This window comes from Callorhinchus milii, unplaced genomic scaffold (assembly GCF_018977255.1).
Source record: "Callorhinchus milii isolate IMCB2004 unplaced genomic scaffold, IMCB_Cmil_1.0 Scaffold8, whole genome shotgun sequence".
Lineage (NCBI taxonomy): Eukaryota > Metazoa > Chordata > Chondrichthyes > Chimaeriformes > Callorhinchidae > Callorhinchus > Callorhinchus milii.
In genome coordinates this window covers 15,114,609-15,133,603 of record NW_024704749.1, presented here as the reverse complement: position 1 = coordinate 15,133,603, position 18,995 = coordinate 15,114,609, and the positions used below count along the sequence as shown (strand labels likewise).

The 18,995-nt window shown below is 47.3% G+C and overlaps 1 protein-coding gene across 1 annotated transcript in view; it reads left to right on the top strand.

The window, feature by feature from the left end:
* The window catches only part of brinp1 (bone morphogenetic protein/retinoic acid inducible neural-specific 1), a 42,598-nt gene extending 33,752 nt beyond the window's left edge, over positions 1–8,846 (top strand). The window contains 4 exon segments of the mRNA XM_042337537.1: positions 4,732–4,881; positions 4,884–4,967; positions 5,472–5,694; positions 7,351–8,846. Coding sequence (XP_042193471.1) covers positions 4,732–4,881; positions 4,884–4,967; positions 5,472–5,694; positions 7,351–8,491 — 1,598 coding nt within the window. The 3' untranslated portion in view covers positions 8,492–8,846.
* The last annotated feature ends 10,149 nt before the right edge of the window (positions 8,847–18,995 follow it).

Here is an 18,995-nt window from a genome sequence, read left to right as displayed (position 1 = left end):
ATAATCAGTAGTCTCTTTCAAGCGAGAGGTTCTCCTTCTAGTAACTGGCACTGCAGCTTGTGGAGATTAATCAGCCCATTATTTAGCAATTCTGCCCATGGTGCGTTCATGTGAGTCTGTCACTGACAAACTGCAGAACCTAATTTCACAGTGTGCAATAATGAACACACTGCTTAAACCCTAACCCCCTCCCTTCCCCTTCCCCTTCCCTCCTCTGCGAAATAGCGAAGACTTTTGAGCACCGGTGGGTGGGTCAAGGCAACACACTCGGCTTCCTCGCAAGTCAGGACAGCTGACCTTCAGCGCTGGAAGCCCCGGCTTTGAACTCAACCCGGACAGCTCCGAGCTCAGTGTGTGCACAAGGGCTTCCATAACAACAACAACAACACTACATTTATGGAGCACCTTTCACAGGGGGGGTGGTTCTTGAGTTGCTGACATATTGGTATGAAAGCCTAACAATTTAGCAGTGAGATCTGGTGCTACATTTGAAGACGGCGGCTTTTATTTACATAGCACCCTCCGCGTAGGATAATCTTTCGGAGGGCTTAGAACTAACCGGCTCAGGGTCGAACGCTGATCAGTGGAGAAGGGGCCAGTTGATGGAATACCACAGGCGCTGGGCCACAAGAGTTGCGACAAGTGGCTGGCTGTCGTTTCTGACGCAAAGCGCACGCCACACCGTCTGCCACAGGATGTTTCATCGGGGCCTGGCTCCAGTGACGCACTTGGCCGCGGAATGTCAGACTCCAGACGAGTACCCCGGGCACTCACTCACTCCGGGGACCCTGAAATCTTAAGCTCTCGCTAACCCGCTCCTCATGCGTTCCATAATTCGGTCAAGCAGGGCGAGTCCCAGTGGGGGTAGAGTGCGGAAGTGGTGGGAGGGGGGAGGGTGGAGTGGGAAGAGAGTCTACATTCCCTTCCAAAGGCAGGGAAATGTCTATGTGGATACGGCATGTGTATGTGGACCTCTCTCGTTTTAAACAGCGAACACCGATGGCATTGCCATCGCACGTGGCTTCGTAGGAGTCACTGAATCACTCAGTGTTGCGAAGCGGAATTAACAAGCAGGCAGCTGATGCTGGAGGCCCCCCCAGGTTAATGACTTGCTGCTCTGATGTTCAGCCAAGCCTCGGCACTCGCTGCTTTGTAAGAAAAACGTGTGGCGACAGAAACGCGACAAATATGTTTTAATCGGGCGGATTTTTAATTTCAGATCAGTTGCAGGGCCTCATATGACGTTGTTTGCCACTGTCTTGTCGAGAGTGTAAGGAAGCATTGTTAATATTCTCTTTGGTTGTGTCCCAGAGGGTTTTTTTTTTAGCAAAATCGAATTGCTCCCATGTCAATGCAAAAATAACTGCTCTCCTCCCCGATTCTGTATTGCTATTAATCCTTGCAATTTGATATTGCATCGAGAATCAGAAAAATCCCATCACAGGTAATTACTGTAAAATGATCTGATTGCTTTTGTAGGTGAACAAGCCAGGCAATTTGCACACATCAAATCCCCCATAAAACAGCACTGAAGTGAAATGACGGTGGTTGTAACATATTATCCGAAGGACATTATCTCCGGTAGTCTTGAGCCTTTGTCGGAAATTTGCAGCAGCCAATTTGTGCAGATCCACATCCCAGAAACAGCTATGAAGCGAATGACCAATTTTATCCGGATTGGGGCGGGGCGGGGGGGTGGGTGTTTTCAGGCCAGACCATCCCTGGCGGGCGCTGCCTCTGTTATTCGAACCCTTGATTGACTCGGCGTAAAGCATGGAAGTATTTTTACAAGAGGCACAGATCTCTCACTTTTTGACGTCCGAGTTACTTCCGGAACTGCAGCTGTTGAGTTTTGTACGTAGGCAAAACACATCATCTCAACCAAACCCATCTGCCTCTCGATCTCCCTCGAGCCAGATTCCCCGACTGCCGCTTGCTTCTCTCTTCGTGTCTTTCGAAGTGACGTCAGTGGAGGCAGAGGCGAACGTCGCCCAAAAAAAAAAAACAGCGACAAAGGAATGCGGAGCCGGTGGCAAACTGGCTTTCACGTTGCGAGGGCTGGTGTTTATTCTTGCTCCTGTTCGTGAAGCTTTGCTGCTGAATGAATAATAATAATAATAATAATAATCATTCTTGTATTTGAAATAATAATAATCCTGACATTTGATACAGTGCCTTATCACGTCGTCGAGACGTCTCAAAGGGCTTCACAGAATACACAGTGAAGTGAATTGACTGTGTACTTTGTGGGCGAAACAGAAGAACGAATAAATAAATAAATGCATAAATGCATAAATGAAGCCGATTTGGAAACGCACAGCACGCGGTATCTCCGAACGCTTTGTGATTCCGCTGCTGGCTGGAGTTCCTGATTATCGAAGCCATTAATGCATCTTGAAAGTCCCTGACCTGCTGCTTGTCTGCTCGCCAGCCAGCCAGCCAGCAAGCCCCCCTTTGGCAAGCATCGCGTCAGATTTTAAAAGCCTGTGAAAGACCAGCGCTGAGGGCAGAAGCCAGCCATGGGGTGACTCTGCCAGAACAGTGCTGCGGGTTCCTGCAGTCAAAATGTTCCTTCACGCTGCATAGTAGTCAACCTGACTCAGTTGCTTCCACTCTCACCTCTGAGTCAGAAGGTTGTGGGCTCACCTCCTCCCGTTGTGAAACACGCCGTATGAAATGCAAGGATTTTTATATCAGCGGTTACTCATAATTGCTCTTTTAAATACCAATTGCGCTCGAACCCACTTTTCTCACTGATTCCCAACCACCCCCACCCCCCCCCATGCTCCTCCCAAATAAGGTTACAGAGGAGAAGTTGGTTTCAAAGGAAGATGTGAATTACCCTTCGCAGAATTGCCCAATGCTCGCTCTCCACTCCCCCCCAAAGTCTCTTCAAAGCCATCCAATCGCCAATCTCCGAATTACGAAGCGGTGTTTGTTTAAAACGTTACCCAGGAATCAGTTGCGGAGCTGACACTTAAATAACTTTAAAAAGCATCGTCCGATTTTGGTTCCAGCTCGCGCTGTGGCGGCTGACAGGTGGCAAGGTCTTAAGCGTGCCCTTTGAGTGCATTGACTCCTGGCAAAGTACCCGGCAAATACGCTTTGCCCTACACTTAATTGGGGAGTGAGACAAGGCAAGAAAGGTTTCTCACAAAAGGAGGATAGGCAACAATTTTCAGTGGGATTTGTTACGAAGGATATATCATTTATTATTACAATTATAGTTAATCATAATCCGCGTGGTAACTCCTTCCAAGACCTGGGCGTATATCAGCCACGTGGTTGACTGATCACATCCCAGGATCTCAGCTCTTGTGGTCGACTGTGTCGGACTGGCGTTCCCGCTAAGGTGACATGATGCACTGCCAGCTTTCACAGCACGTTGGAGGAGTTCTGTTCGAAATCACCGCAACACGCGGGAAAAGTTTTCCCGTAACTTTGACTTCAACCCCCTTTGGATGCGATGCCAACCCTTGAATTTATCGCCTGTGACAGCTTCATCAAAACGTAATTTACTGCTCGGAGTTCGTGGGGACAGCTTTATCCTGTTTTGACTCAATGCTTTACTGCCAGCAGTAAATGTCAGTGATGCTGGCCTGTGGCCACAGCCTGGTTGATGCACGATGATAAGGGCAGGATTTATGATCACAATTTAATTACTGGGAGAGAAATGATCAAACTGCGGTTGCTTCGAAGGGTGCATCAGGCGGTTTGCCTCATCGGGGAGTGCGGAGGTATTGAAATTTCTCGTGGACTTAACCTTAAGGCACATTTGCCTTCAAATTTTAAGTTTGCGGAATTTTGGAAAACCGTTTTCAAAAGACTTTCTTTCAAAACGGTGATCGAGTCTGAGAATTTTCCGAGATCTAATTCCCATTTTCCAGACTGTTCAGGTTAAAAGCCCTCTGAAGTTTATGCCTCTTTTATGTTTTTTTTTAAAACGTCTGAGCTGTTATTCTGCGGAAGATGTTACGGGTAATATTGATGGGACATTCAATTGGAAAACGGCAACATTATGCAGGTTGGGACAGGGGGAGAGAAAGAGGATGCGATGAAGGTTGGGGTAGGGAGCGGGAGGATGGGATGGATAGAGAAAAAGATACTCAATATACAGTTTGGGACATGACCTGTCATGCGACTGCCAGGATTGTGCAAGTCGAACTGGATGGACCTTGGTCATCTTTCGGCTAGCAAATTCTTAATAATATAATAATAATAATAATAATCCTTGCATTTGGTATAGCGCCTTGTCCTTATGTTCTTAGGATGGAGGAACTGAAAGGAGAATAATGTAAGTGCGTTGCTGAGACACAGCGCCATTCTTTATACAAGAGAAAAACGATGGAAATCTTCCAGTGTTTCCCGAGCAGAAATATATCAACGAATCCAAATGATGCCATAAACCATGCCAGTAAAATGTACACTCGTGTAACCGTCGCCCGGGACCTAAATATTGGATTTTAGTCTTAAAATTGTCAGGTAGAACAATTAAACCTGTAAAAGCACCCTTTTAAGTGCTTTGGGACCGGCTTCGATGTAAATGTGAATATATGTCGCAGTTGGAAGCCTCCGACAGATCAGCCCAATGTTCGCGAGATTAACAGGAGCGGTTTCCTTGGTGGGGGAGGGAACCAAATCTGGGAGATTCTTCAACCGTTCAGGCTGTATCCACCCCGACCGAGAGAAAACCAATCGAATGACCTCTGGCTTTTCCTTACTCCCCGGCAGGCTTGCAGACAGTCCTTCCCGAGTACCTGAGGGAGAAGTTCGTGCAGTCGGCCCTGAGTTACATTATGTGTCACGGGGAGGGCGAATACATATGTCAGAACAGTCAGTGCGCTTGCCAGTGTTCAGAGGACTTCCCGCAATGCAACTGCCCATCACCGACATCCAGCTCATGGAGAACGCACTGGCCGGACTTTCGGATTTCTGGAATACGGCTTACAAGGACTTCGAAAATTCAGGTGAGCGTCTGCCAGTGTTCAGCAGGTCAGTGGAGCACAGCCTCCAGTCTGACCTGGCTTGCAAGTGGTCGCAGAAAAGAAGGTCGGGGGATTCCAGGCACGAGCTTGCGATCACTCGCTGGCCACTGCCGATCGCTGGCAGGAGAGGACGGAGTTCAGCAGAACTTGGGCTGTTGTGTGGGCTTGGAATGGAGAGCAGAAATAAGGATGATGGAACGATCGCTCTCACTCCCTCCCTCCCTCACTCCATCCCTCCCTCCCAAGCACCATCGCTGAACAGAAAAACACATCACTGATGCATTTCGATGCAAAGTAAATGCTCTTTAGAACATAATAATAATAACAATAATAATCCTCGCATTTGATACAGCGCCGATCACGTCTTCGAGACGTCTCAAAGCCCTTCACACGATAGACTGCAAAGTGAATTGACTGTGTGTACTTTTGTGGGCGAAACGCGGCAGCCAATTGCGCACAGCAGTGAGCGTCTCCTTTTCCTCACAGACGAGTTCAAGTCCTTCATGAAGCGGTTACCGAGCACTCATTTCCTGACCGTGGGGAGCGTGCACCAGCTCTGGGGCAACGACTGGGATCTCCAGGCGCGTTACAAAATGCTCCAGAGCTCGATGGAGGGGCTGAGAGCCAAAATCCAACGCACTGCCCGCAAGCTCTTCAGCCTCAGTATTCGCTGTCGCCACAACCCAAATCACCAGATGCCTCGAGAAAGGTAAGATTGTTGTTGTTGTTGTTATAATTATTATTAAGATCGCGACCCTCCTGCTTCGTCATATCGTCCAGCCCGGGCAGGGCGAAATGTTGGGCAGGTTTCCTTGCTCCGCCCGCCTCTGTTTACCGAGCAGTAAGTAGGAGCCCGGTTGTTAGTCAATGGGCGGATTGCTTTTCCGGGGTTGAAAAATGCCAGGATCGGTATTGTTTATTGTCTCTTGGCCCTGACCAGCTGAGGCAACGCAACAAGTAACGGGCACTTTTTACAGAGGGCCCTGGGGGGAGGCTGAGCTCTTCGGTGCGAGTCACCCGACGACCACGGGAGGAATGATGTAGTAAAACTGAATTTGTTTTCTGTGACCCGAGTGTCACGCAAACTGCGCTCGCGACGTTTAAACCGAACAAAGCCAAGTGACGGCATCTCGTCCCGTTAGGCTTCACTACTTCATTCAGCTGCTTCAGATGCAGCAATTCAGCCCAGCAGCGTAGAGGGAGCTGGAATACGACCGCACAATTAAAGCTGAAATGTCTGCGATTAATGACTGGGCTCTCGATTCATGTCAGCCCAGCTCCCTCGATGACTCGGCGACTTCCCCCGAGAACCTGTCACATCTCCGGCATCAAAAAATTCCGATTCAAATGGCACAGTGCGTTTTTCTCTGGGCGGGGGAAGAGAAAAAGAACAATTACAGTGTGATTCCTTAATAATCATAGCAATAATCCTTACGTTTGATACAGCACCTTTCGCATCAAAGCGCTTTACGGGATCTATTATGCATTAAGCGCAGCGGACGTGCATTTTGTAGGTGGGTGCGGCAACCAATTTGAGCACAGCAATATCCCACGACAGTCGTGAAGGGAATGAGCGATTTATTCCAGTGGCTTGTCTGCCAGGACGCTGGGAGAAACTTCCTTTCATTTTCGAACAGGGCTGTGGGATATTTAACGTCCACCTGAGCAGTCAGACGAGACTTGCGGGAGCAGTTTCCTTGGTTTAATGTAATGTAATGTAAATTCAGCAGCCCCAAAAGAGTTCAAAAGTCTCTAATTTGGGTATTTGAACCTTCTGACTCAGAGGCGAGAGTGCTACCAACTGAGCCAGCCTGACACTCACTTAGTGATGCTGGAAATAATATGTGCAGACTTGCTGCGTTCCCTGACTCTAAAATCAAGAAATTGCAGGTTATTTGTAGATATCCCGTGGTTTTTTTTCCCCCAACCCGTTAATTTGTTTTCACAACCAAAAAGGCTCGGAAAACAGTCACTTGTTAAAAAGGTCATTTGTCTTTAATAATAATAATAATAATAATCCTACCAATTCTTGCATTTGGTAAAGTGTCTCGACATGCGGTCGAGATGATCAAAGCGCTTCACAAAACACGATACAGTATTCCATTTGTATAGCGTATTTCACGTCTCAAGGTGCTGGGATGGTACTGTACATACTGAGAGATACGGCAAAATATACTGTAAAGTGGATTGACTGGGTATTTTGTGGGCGAAATGCCTTTTTTTCTAAGAAAAAATAAGGTGCCGCAAATTATATTTTATTTCAATCTGGGAGGGAAAGAAGGGGGCGTAGGGGAGGCAATTACTTGTCCGACTGTATTTACAGGCACCGTTTTATTGTTTGTTCGTTTGTCTGTTTGCTTCACAGGACAGTGCATCAGTGGTTGAACCGTGTGCAATCGCTCCTGTACTGCAGCGAGAACGGCTACTGGGGCACCTTCCTGGAGAGCCAGAGAAGCTGCGTGTGCCACACGGTGGCCAAAGTGTGCCAGAGGCCCATCCCGTGCTCCATCGGTGCCAACAACAGCTGTGCCATGTGCAGCCTGGCCAACATCTCCCTGTGCGGCTCCTGCAACCGGGGCTTCAAGCTATACCGGGGCCGCTGCCAGCCTCAGAACGTGGACTCTGAGCGCAGCGAACAGTTCGTGAGCTTCGAGACGGAGCTGGACTTCCAGGACTTGGAGCTGAAGTACCTGCTCCAGAAAAAGGACTCCCGCTTGTCCATCCAGACTATGTTCATAAGCAACGAGATCCGGCTGGACACCTTTTTCGACCCGCGGTGGCGGAAGAGGATGTCGCTGACCCTCAAGAGCAACAAGAACAGGGTGGACTTCATCCACATGATCGTGGGCCTGTCCATGAAGATCTGCCAGATCAGGAACAGCAGCGTGGACCCCGTGTTTTTTGTTTACATCAACCCCTTCAGCGGGAGCCACTCCGAGGGCTGGAACATGCCGATCGCGGAGCACGGCTACCCCGACTGGGAAAAGACGAGACTGCAGAACGCGCAGTGCTACAACTGGACGCTGGTCTTGGGCAACCGGTGGAAGACGGTCTTCGAGACCGTGCACATTTACCTGCGGAGCCGCGGAAAGCTGCCCACGGCCCTCCGCAACGACACGGCGCAGGGCCCCGTGGACCTGTCGGATCCAGCCAAGCGGCAGATCTACATAAAGATCTCCGACGTGCAGGTGTACGGTTACAGCTTGCGTTTCAACACCGACCTGCTCCGCAGCGCGGTCCAGCAGGTCAACCAGTCGTACACTCAGGGCACGCAGGTCTACTCCTCGTCCTCGGTCATGCTGCTGCTCCTGGACATCAGGGAGCGGATAAACCGACTGGCCCCCCCGGTGGCGCCCGGCAAACCTCAGCTGGACCTCTTCTCCTGTATGCTCAAACACCGGCTCAAGCTCAACAGCAGCGAAGTCATGCGGGTCAACCACTCGTTGGACATGTACAAACGGGAAATTCTAAAGCAGGCCGACCCACTGACTGCCAAACTGTGCTGAGGAGGGTGTTGTTGTTGTTGTTGATGTCATCCTCGGGGGGGTATATATATTTTTTTTTTCTGTTGTTTGTTTTGTTTTTTTTCCCCCTTCACTCTTTTCCGACGATGTAAACGGGGATTTATAAAAACGCAACCGGACGACAAGGACGATGCCCACGGGTCCCCTCGATTTGCGGAAACGTCCCAAAAAAATAAATATATACATATATATATATGGAGGGAAAACAACAGAAGAAGAAGAAGAAGAAGAAGAAGAAGGAAAAACAAAGACGTTCGACTCAGACTGCGACATATTTGTTCCAAGCATGTTTCTTATCTCTTCAGACAGAACAAATTTGTAGTCTCCCACTTTAAGCGAGAAGAGGCCTTAAAGTACCTGAAAGGCCATTTTAGTGGGGGTGGGAGGGTGGGGAGGGGAGGGTGGGGGGAGTGTGGGTGGGAGCGGTGGTGGGGGGGTGGGGGGGGTGGGAGGGTCGGGGGGTTTATTCATTGTGAAATTAAATTACTGCCATTCTGATAAGGTTAGAATTCTTTTACTTTCCACAGATGCAAGCGCTAGCTGGTACCTAGCGTGAGATTTGTACAGAAATCGAACACACACAAAAAAAATACGTCAAGGGTTCCAATTGCCCGAAGCGGAATATTACAGACAAAGAGCATTTAACAAAAAAAAATACCAGAAGTATGAGCACATGCGAAGCTTAACGTTGGTAAGAGTTTGCGATTTGCGGGTGTCGGGAGTGGGGTTTGGCGGGGGGGGGGGGGTGGGGGGATAATGGGAAATCCATTTCATGACGTCTGCTGATCACTGTCCGTTTCACGTGTATAGCCTCCACAGCCGGCTCCAGGTTTGTGGGACAGTACGGGGCAGATATAAGAAGCCATGTATCAGTAAAACCCACCGCCTCTCGTTCAGAGGAGGAATTCCCCATCCCAGTTGACGGTCAGTAACGAAATGAATCCATAGCGACTCGGGATCCAAAGAACTCAGTGCAGGGCTGTTTCCGCCGCTGTGATAGCAGTTTGGAAAGGGTTTCGTTCTAGCAAGGATTTTTCTATCGAACTCCAAAGCCTGATAGTGTTGCTCGCTGCACCAGGATGATGAGGTAGCAGGTGTTTTCCGCGCAGATTTAATTGGAAGCTCGCTGACGTTCTCTTAAGTGCCACCGACCGGTCAGCAAGTACGTAGAGACGCAACAGATTCAAACCTCTCACTGTTTGACCGAATGATTTGTAGATGTTGAAATGGCATCTGAACACAAATTCAGGCTCTTGCCGTTCCCAACGCTGTTGATTGAACGAATGAAAATGGTCGGAAAAGTGTCGATATCTTATTCATTTGCCCATCCCCGTTATCAGAGGGAGGCCTGATCGATTTTTGAATTTGATTTTACCTTTCTGTCTCAAGGCGTCTCTGTCCCATGTAACATTTCGCCCACAAAATATCCAGTCGATTCACATTAGAGTAAATTCTGCGAAGCGCTTTGAGGCGCCTCGAAGACGTAATGAGGCGCTGTCTCAAATGCAAGGGTTACTATTGTTAGGATTTCCTTTGACCAATTGTCCCTCCGTGAACAGGGCCGACTGTACGAAGCTCATTGTTTGTCGGGGCAGCCTCTGGTGAACGCGCAGTGTTGTTATTCACAAGGCAATGCTTGAGTTGGGAGCAATGTGCATGAATGGGGTGCGATCATGTGGCTGGGTGAGCAAGGAATTGGGAAAAACAGGCACTGCCTACGCTGACGAGTGATCTTGTTGGTCGAGGGGTACGGAGGAGATGGATGGAGAATATCTTATTTTTCTTGTCTTGGCTTCCAGTTCTGAGACATGCGGTTGGCATATTATTCCCCCCCCATCCTTCCCTCCCACCTCTCCCTCCTATATTTGTTTACAGCCTCCCCTTAATCAGTAGTTTGGGGGATCAGAGGAGATTGTGGTGTGTAACCTGCTGTGGACCACTCAGTTCTCGTTCTTGGTTGTTGTTCTGCACTCAGCCACTTGGAGGCACGTTTACTGCAGGACCGAGATACATTTTTGTGCACTTGTTGTCAGCAAGAGGCTTTGCTGTGGTGCAATGTCCTGTGTGATCTATCCGCCTTGGTGAGAGACACTGATCCCCGGAGCGAACGTGCGTCTGGCACATTGAAGCAACTGGGTAAACCAGGCGGGTGAACCGAGAAGACAGCTGCGGGGGGACAACACAGTGCAAACGAAAACTGTTGTAATTGATGGTGGTCAGTGGGGTTTTTGTTCCACCAGAAGAAGGAGACTTCCTCACTGCACAGCGGGGCTTTTGTTCAAGTGGAATACAACCGTAGAAGGACTTTCCAGCCAGTTGCCTCGGCGGGTTGCACAGTTTGGGAGACGGACAGATCCCTGGTCTGTGTTGAGTGAGTTGATGTCACCGTTGGGGGTGGGGGGGGGGGTGTGCTTTTATTGGCTTCACTGTTCGAGCGTAGGGGCAAAAGAGAACACTAGACAGCAAGCCGGAAAAATATCCTGGAAGGGAAGGTGGAGCCCAGAATGTTCAGTACGACGTGGCAGGTGCGGGAGAGTTAAGCTTGGCAGAAGGATGGGTTTTAAGATATTTCAAGTCTCTCGCGTTCCTCTTGGGGTGCTGGTGCGGTTGATAATGACACCATATGTTATGCCTTTGTATCCATGAGGATAACACTCAGAAGTAACTAATCACAACTGCTGGAAGTACAAACCTCCCACTGTTCTCGGTGAGGCTTTTACCTATCAAGTCCTGCTGTGACCTAAGAGGGACTTGGATCTTACCTGAGCAGCCCCGCTGTGACTTTTACCTTGTGTGGTGGCACTGACTGACCTTTTCAGCTCTTCGAGGTGGGAAGCTTTTCATCGGTTGTTGACTCGTGTCTTCCGGTAATTCCTCGACGATATGCCAAGGCAGCCGCTACGATCTATTCATCTCGCCCATCGGTCCCTTTTAGAAGCACAAGGCGCATCGGATATTGGTGATCAGATCAATCTAGTCCATCAGAGAGAGAGAGAGAACACAACTCATTGATTTGGAAAGGTAACAGCCGAACCACTTCTGAGCCCAATACAAATTCCCCCCTTCTGTTCAATCAATGGGATTGTTCCCATTGGGAATAGAGCCCAAATATTTTCCCTCCCCCCCACCCTATGACTCGATTGTGACCCACACTTTGTCAGTGTTGAGAGAGAGAGAGGACATTATATTATGAGTTGTTAGTTCAAAATATGTTCTCTGCTCCAGTTTGCTCCCTTCCTCTGGCGATGTTGAGGCTTCTCTGGTCTATAACTTACCGAGCACCTGGAGACCTCTCTCACAGGAGTCACCCAACCCCACCCCCACCCCAGACAGGTAAGCTGATTGACTCGGGTGATTCCAGCCCATTTCCTGCCTTCATTTGACTTTTTTAAGACTTTGCGCATCCACTCTCTTTTAGAACGGTTCTCCAGGATGAGACTAGCTGGAATTTCAGCTAGTCACGAGCGTTCATCAGCCCTTGAGTAAAGTGCCGTTTAAAAGTGGAAAGGGCATCTCCACCTGTCGAGATGCATCACACGACACACTGCCAGGTTTCCGCATACACTTGTGCCCCACGTTAGTCAAATGTGTCGTGTCGTGTCGAGCGCTGGGTATAGTTTTAACAGCTGAGGAGCAAAAGGGAAAATCTTTTGATTTGATGCAAAATTCTGCATCTCCACTGTACGATGTTGAGACGAAACGGTTTTGCCGGAGTTTGCTCCAGTGTAAAAGTGCCTCCATGATTCATTTAAAGTCGTGTGGAAGAATGCAAATGAGAAGCCTTTTCCTCTGAGTCATCTTTTTAACTAGCTTTACGTGACCCCCCCTTCGTCTGTGCGGTCGAGAGAGAGAAAATCATTCCGAAGGAGACAACACCGCCCCTTTAATACACCCAGCAAGTGAGCTGACAAGACTGGAAATGGAACGATTGATAAAATGCAACGCAAAGCAGCGAACACTTTTACCCTGATCTTTGCCACCTGAAAAGCTTATTTTGAATTCAGCGGATTTGGTTTCAACTAACGTTAACCAATAATTCATGCGCATCGGTATCATACTCACAGTTAACTTAAGAGCAGCCGCTTTCGCTGCTCAATTATTGATGGCGTGTCTCATGCTATTATGCGTGTGAGGAATTGAAGCACTCCCCTGGAAGCTAATTATCACTTAAGAGCTTGGTGGAGCACAAGGAATGACTGGAAAGCCCAGTTAATCGCTGTGTTATTTAAAATTGTGTACACTCGCAACAATATCCCTGATTACTTTCCAAATCAATCCTATCACGATGCAGGACAGATAAGACAGCAGTGTGCTGCAGCTTATCTTAAAGAAAAATTTGTGATGGTTTTAACTGTTTTGACCACCCCCCACCACCCCCCCCCTCCCTTTCTCCCCAAGCCTTGGCTCTTGCCAATCTGAGCCTCACGCTCTCTGGAATTAGGTTTGCTTGAGGGGTGCCTTCCCTCTAAGGAGAGAGTGTGATTTTGTTTCCAGACTCAGGGTAGTTTCCGCGTGTAGGTGGCGTATGTACGTGGCAGTCTTGGCCTGGTTGGCACACTCTTGAGCGCGATGATGGGTGTCCGTGTGTGACAGACAACGCAGCACAGACAGAGTCAGAGTCTGCTTCTGGCATAAAGAGTTTGTGGGGCATAACCTTTGGGACTTCCCTGAGGAGTTTGCTGACTGCCCTCTCTCCCAACAATGTCACGAGCACCTGAGTTCTGCACAGTATTCTCTGGTTTTTGGTTACGTAGTTTTGCAGTTCAGATCAATGCATTCCTCTTTTTCCACCCAAACCCCAACCCTTTCCCCATTTAAAAATCGAGACCCACCCTCTCCTCGTACGACTTGATCCACAGTGTTCACTTTCGCTCCCTGGTGTTCCATCAGTTTAGTTAAGTCGGGGGCAAAACACCGACCCAAACACCACCTGAATGAAGCTGAGAACAAAACGATTGATTTTGAAACCTGACACCGATGGGGTATAATTCCGCCCCTGGGTCCAGATTTACTCTTGTCGCCACCGTATTTCAGAGCGAGCCACCCCGAATCCATCAAATTCCCCAAAGATGCAGCGTTCAGTTCTGAAGTCGTTTTTCAGTTGAGTTTCTATTAGGAACCACGTTAAACCGGTTTCGAAGTTGAGACTGAAGTCAGCAAATTAACAACAGCAACAAGATTACATTTGTATAGCGCCTTTCACGTCGGGAGGACGTCCCAAGGTGCTGGACAGTGTACGGCATTTCAGACCCGAGTTGGGGTCAGGGAGGCTAAGCTCTTGTGGCACGTAAATAGAGCCAACCTAGACCCAGGTATCCCTCTGGTTTCACAAAAACCTGATGCTGGATCACGTGAAGGTTCGACGGCAGCTGGAACCTACCTCAGTGCATAACACCCGGTTTGTTCTGAGATTGAACACATTTTTTTACTCCCCCCTCCCCCTCTTTTGTAACACTACCATCGGACAGACCATCATATTTGTCAAGCGTAGAATTTTCTGAACTGCATCACAAACCTCTACCTTTGTTTGGCATTGATATGATATCGGTTACGGGTCTGAAACTTGCTGAAAAGTGCATTTTATTCAATATTTTCTTTTCAACGTGACCCTCTGCTGATTGTGCGCAGTTTGATTGTTTGAATGCAAACCTAGAGAGAGAAGAACAGTGGCGAGTTCAACAGCCGACTCCTCTGTTCACTGTCATTCAGAATTTATCCTCGCCCGGGATTTATCAGTTGGTTTGCTTGTCAAGGAGATCAAAGCAGCATCACTGGTGGGGGGTGTGGGTAGAATTCAAAATGAAAAGATGTTGCAACACTTCTGAGGGACGCGGATTAAACGTGAACAAGTTGACGGACGTTTAAATTCTGTAAGAGAGTCTGTTACGGCTGGATTTATTGCCCGTGTCTATGTGCGACTGATCCATAAGCCTGCACACAGCGCCCGCCACACACTCTGGCTGCTTTTTGTACGCCGTGAATTTATCGCATGCGATTGCGGGATCAAACTGGTGCTTTTCGGGTAACTTTGAAAGACGACAGCGATTCGCACCGTGCTCACAGGTATCCCGAGCGGCTGAGCCTTGGCAAAGGTCTGACCGGTCCAAAGGTGGACCGAATTGTTTTCCTGCAGATACGCACAGTCGCGACAATCGGCTTGAGAACTTCTCCTGTGAAACGCTTTTGAGTTTTTTTTATTATTCGTGGGCGCCATGTCAAATCCAAGGATTATTATGGCTGTAACAGGCCGCTGCTCAGTTTGGTTCAGTTGCTGCGATCTGATCAGCCCCGCTGTTTACACCTTGCCGGTGACAATTAGGAGCGTACGACACGCTTTGGGACAGAAGAGAGATTAGCACTGGTCGGGCTGGGGTCGGAGGGGAAGATGAAAGAAAAAAAATTAACACTTATAGTTCTTTCACCATAACTAGAAATCCTGCTTTATCCAGCCACTGGAACGTAAAAACACAGCCTTTTGATTGCAGTTCTCCTCACTGCTCCTTGACTCGTAGGGGCGTTGCGACAGACGGATAAACCTGAGTCCTGAATAAATCGTCCCATTTGTTTCGGGGGAAGGAGGGGCTGATGGTGATTGGGGTCGACGTGGGATAATGCCACCACTGGATATCATTTTAATCTGTTCGAATACAAAAAAAATGCCTGTGAATGTTGTCTGTCAGTCAACTTGCCTTTTTAATTCTTATGCTGTGGAGGTGTGACGTGTTTGTAATCCTTTTAATGTAGCAGACTTGAGACTTTCCACAGTACTGTTAATATGTGAAAAAAAACGAACAAAACAAAACAATGGCAAAAACTAAGGTGTGTATGCTTCAATAAACTGTTTTCCAATAGCTGGCAGTGTGTTACAGTGTATGTACTAAATATATAGAGATTGACCTTCTGGTTATGTTGCAGAAGTACCAGAGGAGTAAGCACTAAATAAAAAGAGAAGACTATTTATTAATCCCTTCAATGATGTGTTGTATTTATGCAAAAAAAACAAAAAAAAATCAATTTTGACCTCTCGTGTTGTTGATTTTTTTTTAAAAAAAGGCCCTTTCACCACTTCACAACCAACCGCGAACCTCAGCGGAGCGGAGGACCAAAGAGAGCTGGAGATTCAGATCCACAAGTCTCTAAAAGAAGCGACAACAGGTAGTAGACAAGGCTATAAAAAGTCCAATGAGGTGTTGGGCTTTATATTCAGTGGGATAGAGTATAAAAGTTATGAGGTAGTGTTGAATTCATACAAAACCTTGGTTAAACCACATTTGGAGTATTATGTCCAATTCTGGTCTCCACTCTTATATTGCCCTTCACATGGGATAGCGTCCCAGAGCAATTAAGGACACACAAGGACAGTCCAGGTTAACTCTTGGTGCATTTCTCCAGCGCTCAACCTGCAGATAGGCAATGCCGAACCTTTCACCCCATTTAGTAACCCCTTTAATGTATGCCAATCTATATTCTAAGGAAGCAAGACAAGATCTTAAGAAAGATGTAACTCAATTACAAGACATAGAAAGCTCCTTAAGAAGGCAGGGATGTGGTTGCAGTTCTAAAAAGCAATCGTGTTGATTTCAGGGCTCGTTTCTTTGTCATTAAAATCTCATCGCCAAAATGTTCTCCAGTCCAAATTGCCTTACTCTTCGCTGGGGGAAAAAAAGACCTGCGTCTTGGTTCGAACACTTCACGGATGTAATTAATTCAATCAAAAAATAAAGATGAGCAAAAACAAGTGAGAGCTATCTGTGATGGTTTTTGGCACCATTAACAAAGCATTAGCAGCACGTAAATTATTGATAGTGTTAGAAGCTTTTGTTCATCAATTCACCGGGTATTGAGTCATGGCCCCAGAGAGATCAGAAGCCCAGTAATAGTATGTGGTCCAATAAAATCGTGGTAAGAGTGCTGCAGTTCGCTTTACAGGTCACATTATTTTTTTAGTGAGAAACCGGATGGACGGCAAAGCTCCAGAACAGGTTATAATAATTCTTGCTTTCGATGCAGCGCCTTTCATATCGTCTCGAAGTAGGATTTGTAGGCGAGCGCGGCAGCACAATTTGCGCACAGTACAAGTAGATTGTACTTGTTGCCTCGGGGAAGTGGGGGCGGGAGGTTGGGGGAAATGATGCATGAATGCAGCAATAAAACAAAAGGAAATAAGAGAACGTGTTCTCGAAAGGCTGGCAGAGATCCCACTTGTACTGTAACCCCTTTCTAATTTTTGCCTCAGTAGCTCACAATATTATTACCGTCTAGGATAGACCGTATACTACATCCAAACGATCTCAGCATTGCTCATCCACTTTGTTCAGTAACTCAGGCACACCGTCATTAAAGTCTGAATCTCAGGTGCTGTCAATAAGGAGCAACGATAAAATTCACCATTCGCTTCATGGCTGGTTGCGGGACATTGCCGTGCGCAAAGTAAAACCCTGCGAAGCACTTTTGAGACGTCTCGACGACGTGACAAGGTGCGTCAAAACCCAGGATTATATTATTTTAACGATTTTATTTTAACAGCACCCTGCCTGACTCCCAGCGGATTGACTGACCGACTACAAGGTATTCGCTTCCACCTGTGATGCCTCTAACCTCCAGAATGCCCCTCGCTCTACTCCTCAGACTTCCTCCTTCGATATCTGTGCTCAAATCCCATCCAAAAACTACCTCTTTGACAGTGCCTAGTTATCATAATCCATCTCCCCCGCCCCCACCTCGCTTGGCGTGCGACCCTGACTGTAAAGCACTCAAAGGAGTTATCCAGCGTGAAAGACGCTTGAGAAATGCAAGTTATTGCTGCACTGGTGAAGCATTGTCCCATTTGGCCATCGTACAGCCACACACACAGCTTTTATTTACTTTGCGCAAGTGAAGGAGATATTTTCCAATTTAGATCCCCGCGAGTGTAAACATTTGTTCTTTATAAACTACGCACAATAACCGTAGGAAGCGGATATTTGCAATCAAGCTAATTCAGTGGCTGTGATGAATGGATCCTGAGTGCATTACAAGGCAAACAATTTTCGAGAGCGAGCGAGAAGGAGAGAGTCTGGTGAGTAGGCTCAAAAGGTAAATCAACACATATCTTCAGCAGCGCTGAAATCTTTTTCAAACCATTCAGAAAATGATTGCAATCTCACTGCAGATCCTTGCAGGCCGTTATTTATACTGATTGCAGTGTGGCTCCAAGTCCTTTCGCCACCACTTTACCAAGCTCCCTTGTCACTTTCAAATGTGCTGTATCCATTTTTGATGAGTTTCCCAGATGAGTCCAACTTATACTCGGTATATTGTCTAATTTTTCACCCTTTTAAGACCCTCCAGGTACTACATTTCTCCAGGAATCCAACACACTTGCTCCGGTTATTGAAATTGCAAAATACATGTTTAGGCTGTGCATTGTAGGAAGCACTGATAATAATGCCTTCAATCAAATTTCAAATTCCAGATGTATGATATGCTTAACTACCTGCATTTTAATAGTACATTAGGAGGTTTCACTCAACATTGCTGCCAATCTTGGACCAGTGGATCAAATCAATGTTTTTCAAGAAGGTTTTTGAAGGCCTTGTCCACCCACCACTCCCAAATAGACTTGCAAATAACGATGTTTAATCTTGCTTCTTGATTGTCTCATTATTGGGCACATTGACCAGATTGGATTCTCCGCACAATTTTCTTCTTTCCTCCCAAAGACAATTTGCCCTTGATTTGTCAAACGGCATTTGCCATATTAGAACCTGGAAGTATTACTCTGCCAGAGGTAGGATTTGAGCTCAGGTCACTTGAGAACCCAGCACTTGCCGTTTTACATTCTAAATATACCCACGTTTCGCCCACAAAATAAACAGTCAATTCGTTTTTCACTGTATTCTGTGAAGCGCTTTGAGACTTCTCGAAGACGTCATAAGGCGCTATATCAAATGCACGGGTTACATTATTAAATCACTCCTGGAGTAAATCATTAATGTAAAATTATAATCATTAACTCCTTCAGATACTCATCACAAGCTTTCTGTAGTGAATGCTCCCTGGAGGTAAAGAAAAATTCACTTCCTGAGGTGGTTTAACTTCCCCACTCAATTCACCTCCTCCCAACTATTTTTGTATGCTTCAACTTGGATGTCGCACACTCAGGGACACAAACACGATTTATGACCTGAAGACCCAGCAATGAACAGACTGAGTCTGTGCTGGCAGTTACTCATACACTGGAGCGGTGAGTTTAGGCCAAGCTGAGAACACGCTGTGTGAATTAAATTGGAGCTGACAAAGATATGTTTTGTAAACTTCTTCAAGGCTGCAGACGAAAATGATCCCGTACTGCTGCCGGGTTGAAAATCGTTCTTTTTTTGAAATGCTGACTGAATGCACGGCAACCGACCTTTGCGAGCGAAATCAAGTGTTTTGCCAAAGCGTTTGAGAATGCGAACGCTTCACAAAACTGCTGTGGTTCTCAGTTGCGTGGGTGTCGAGACAA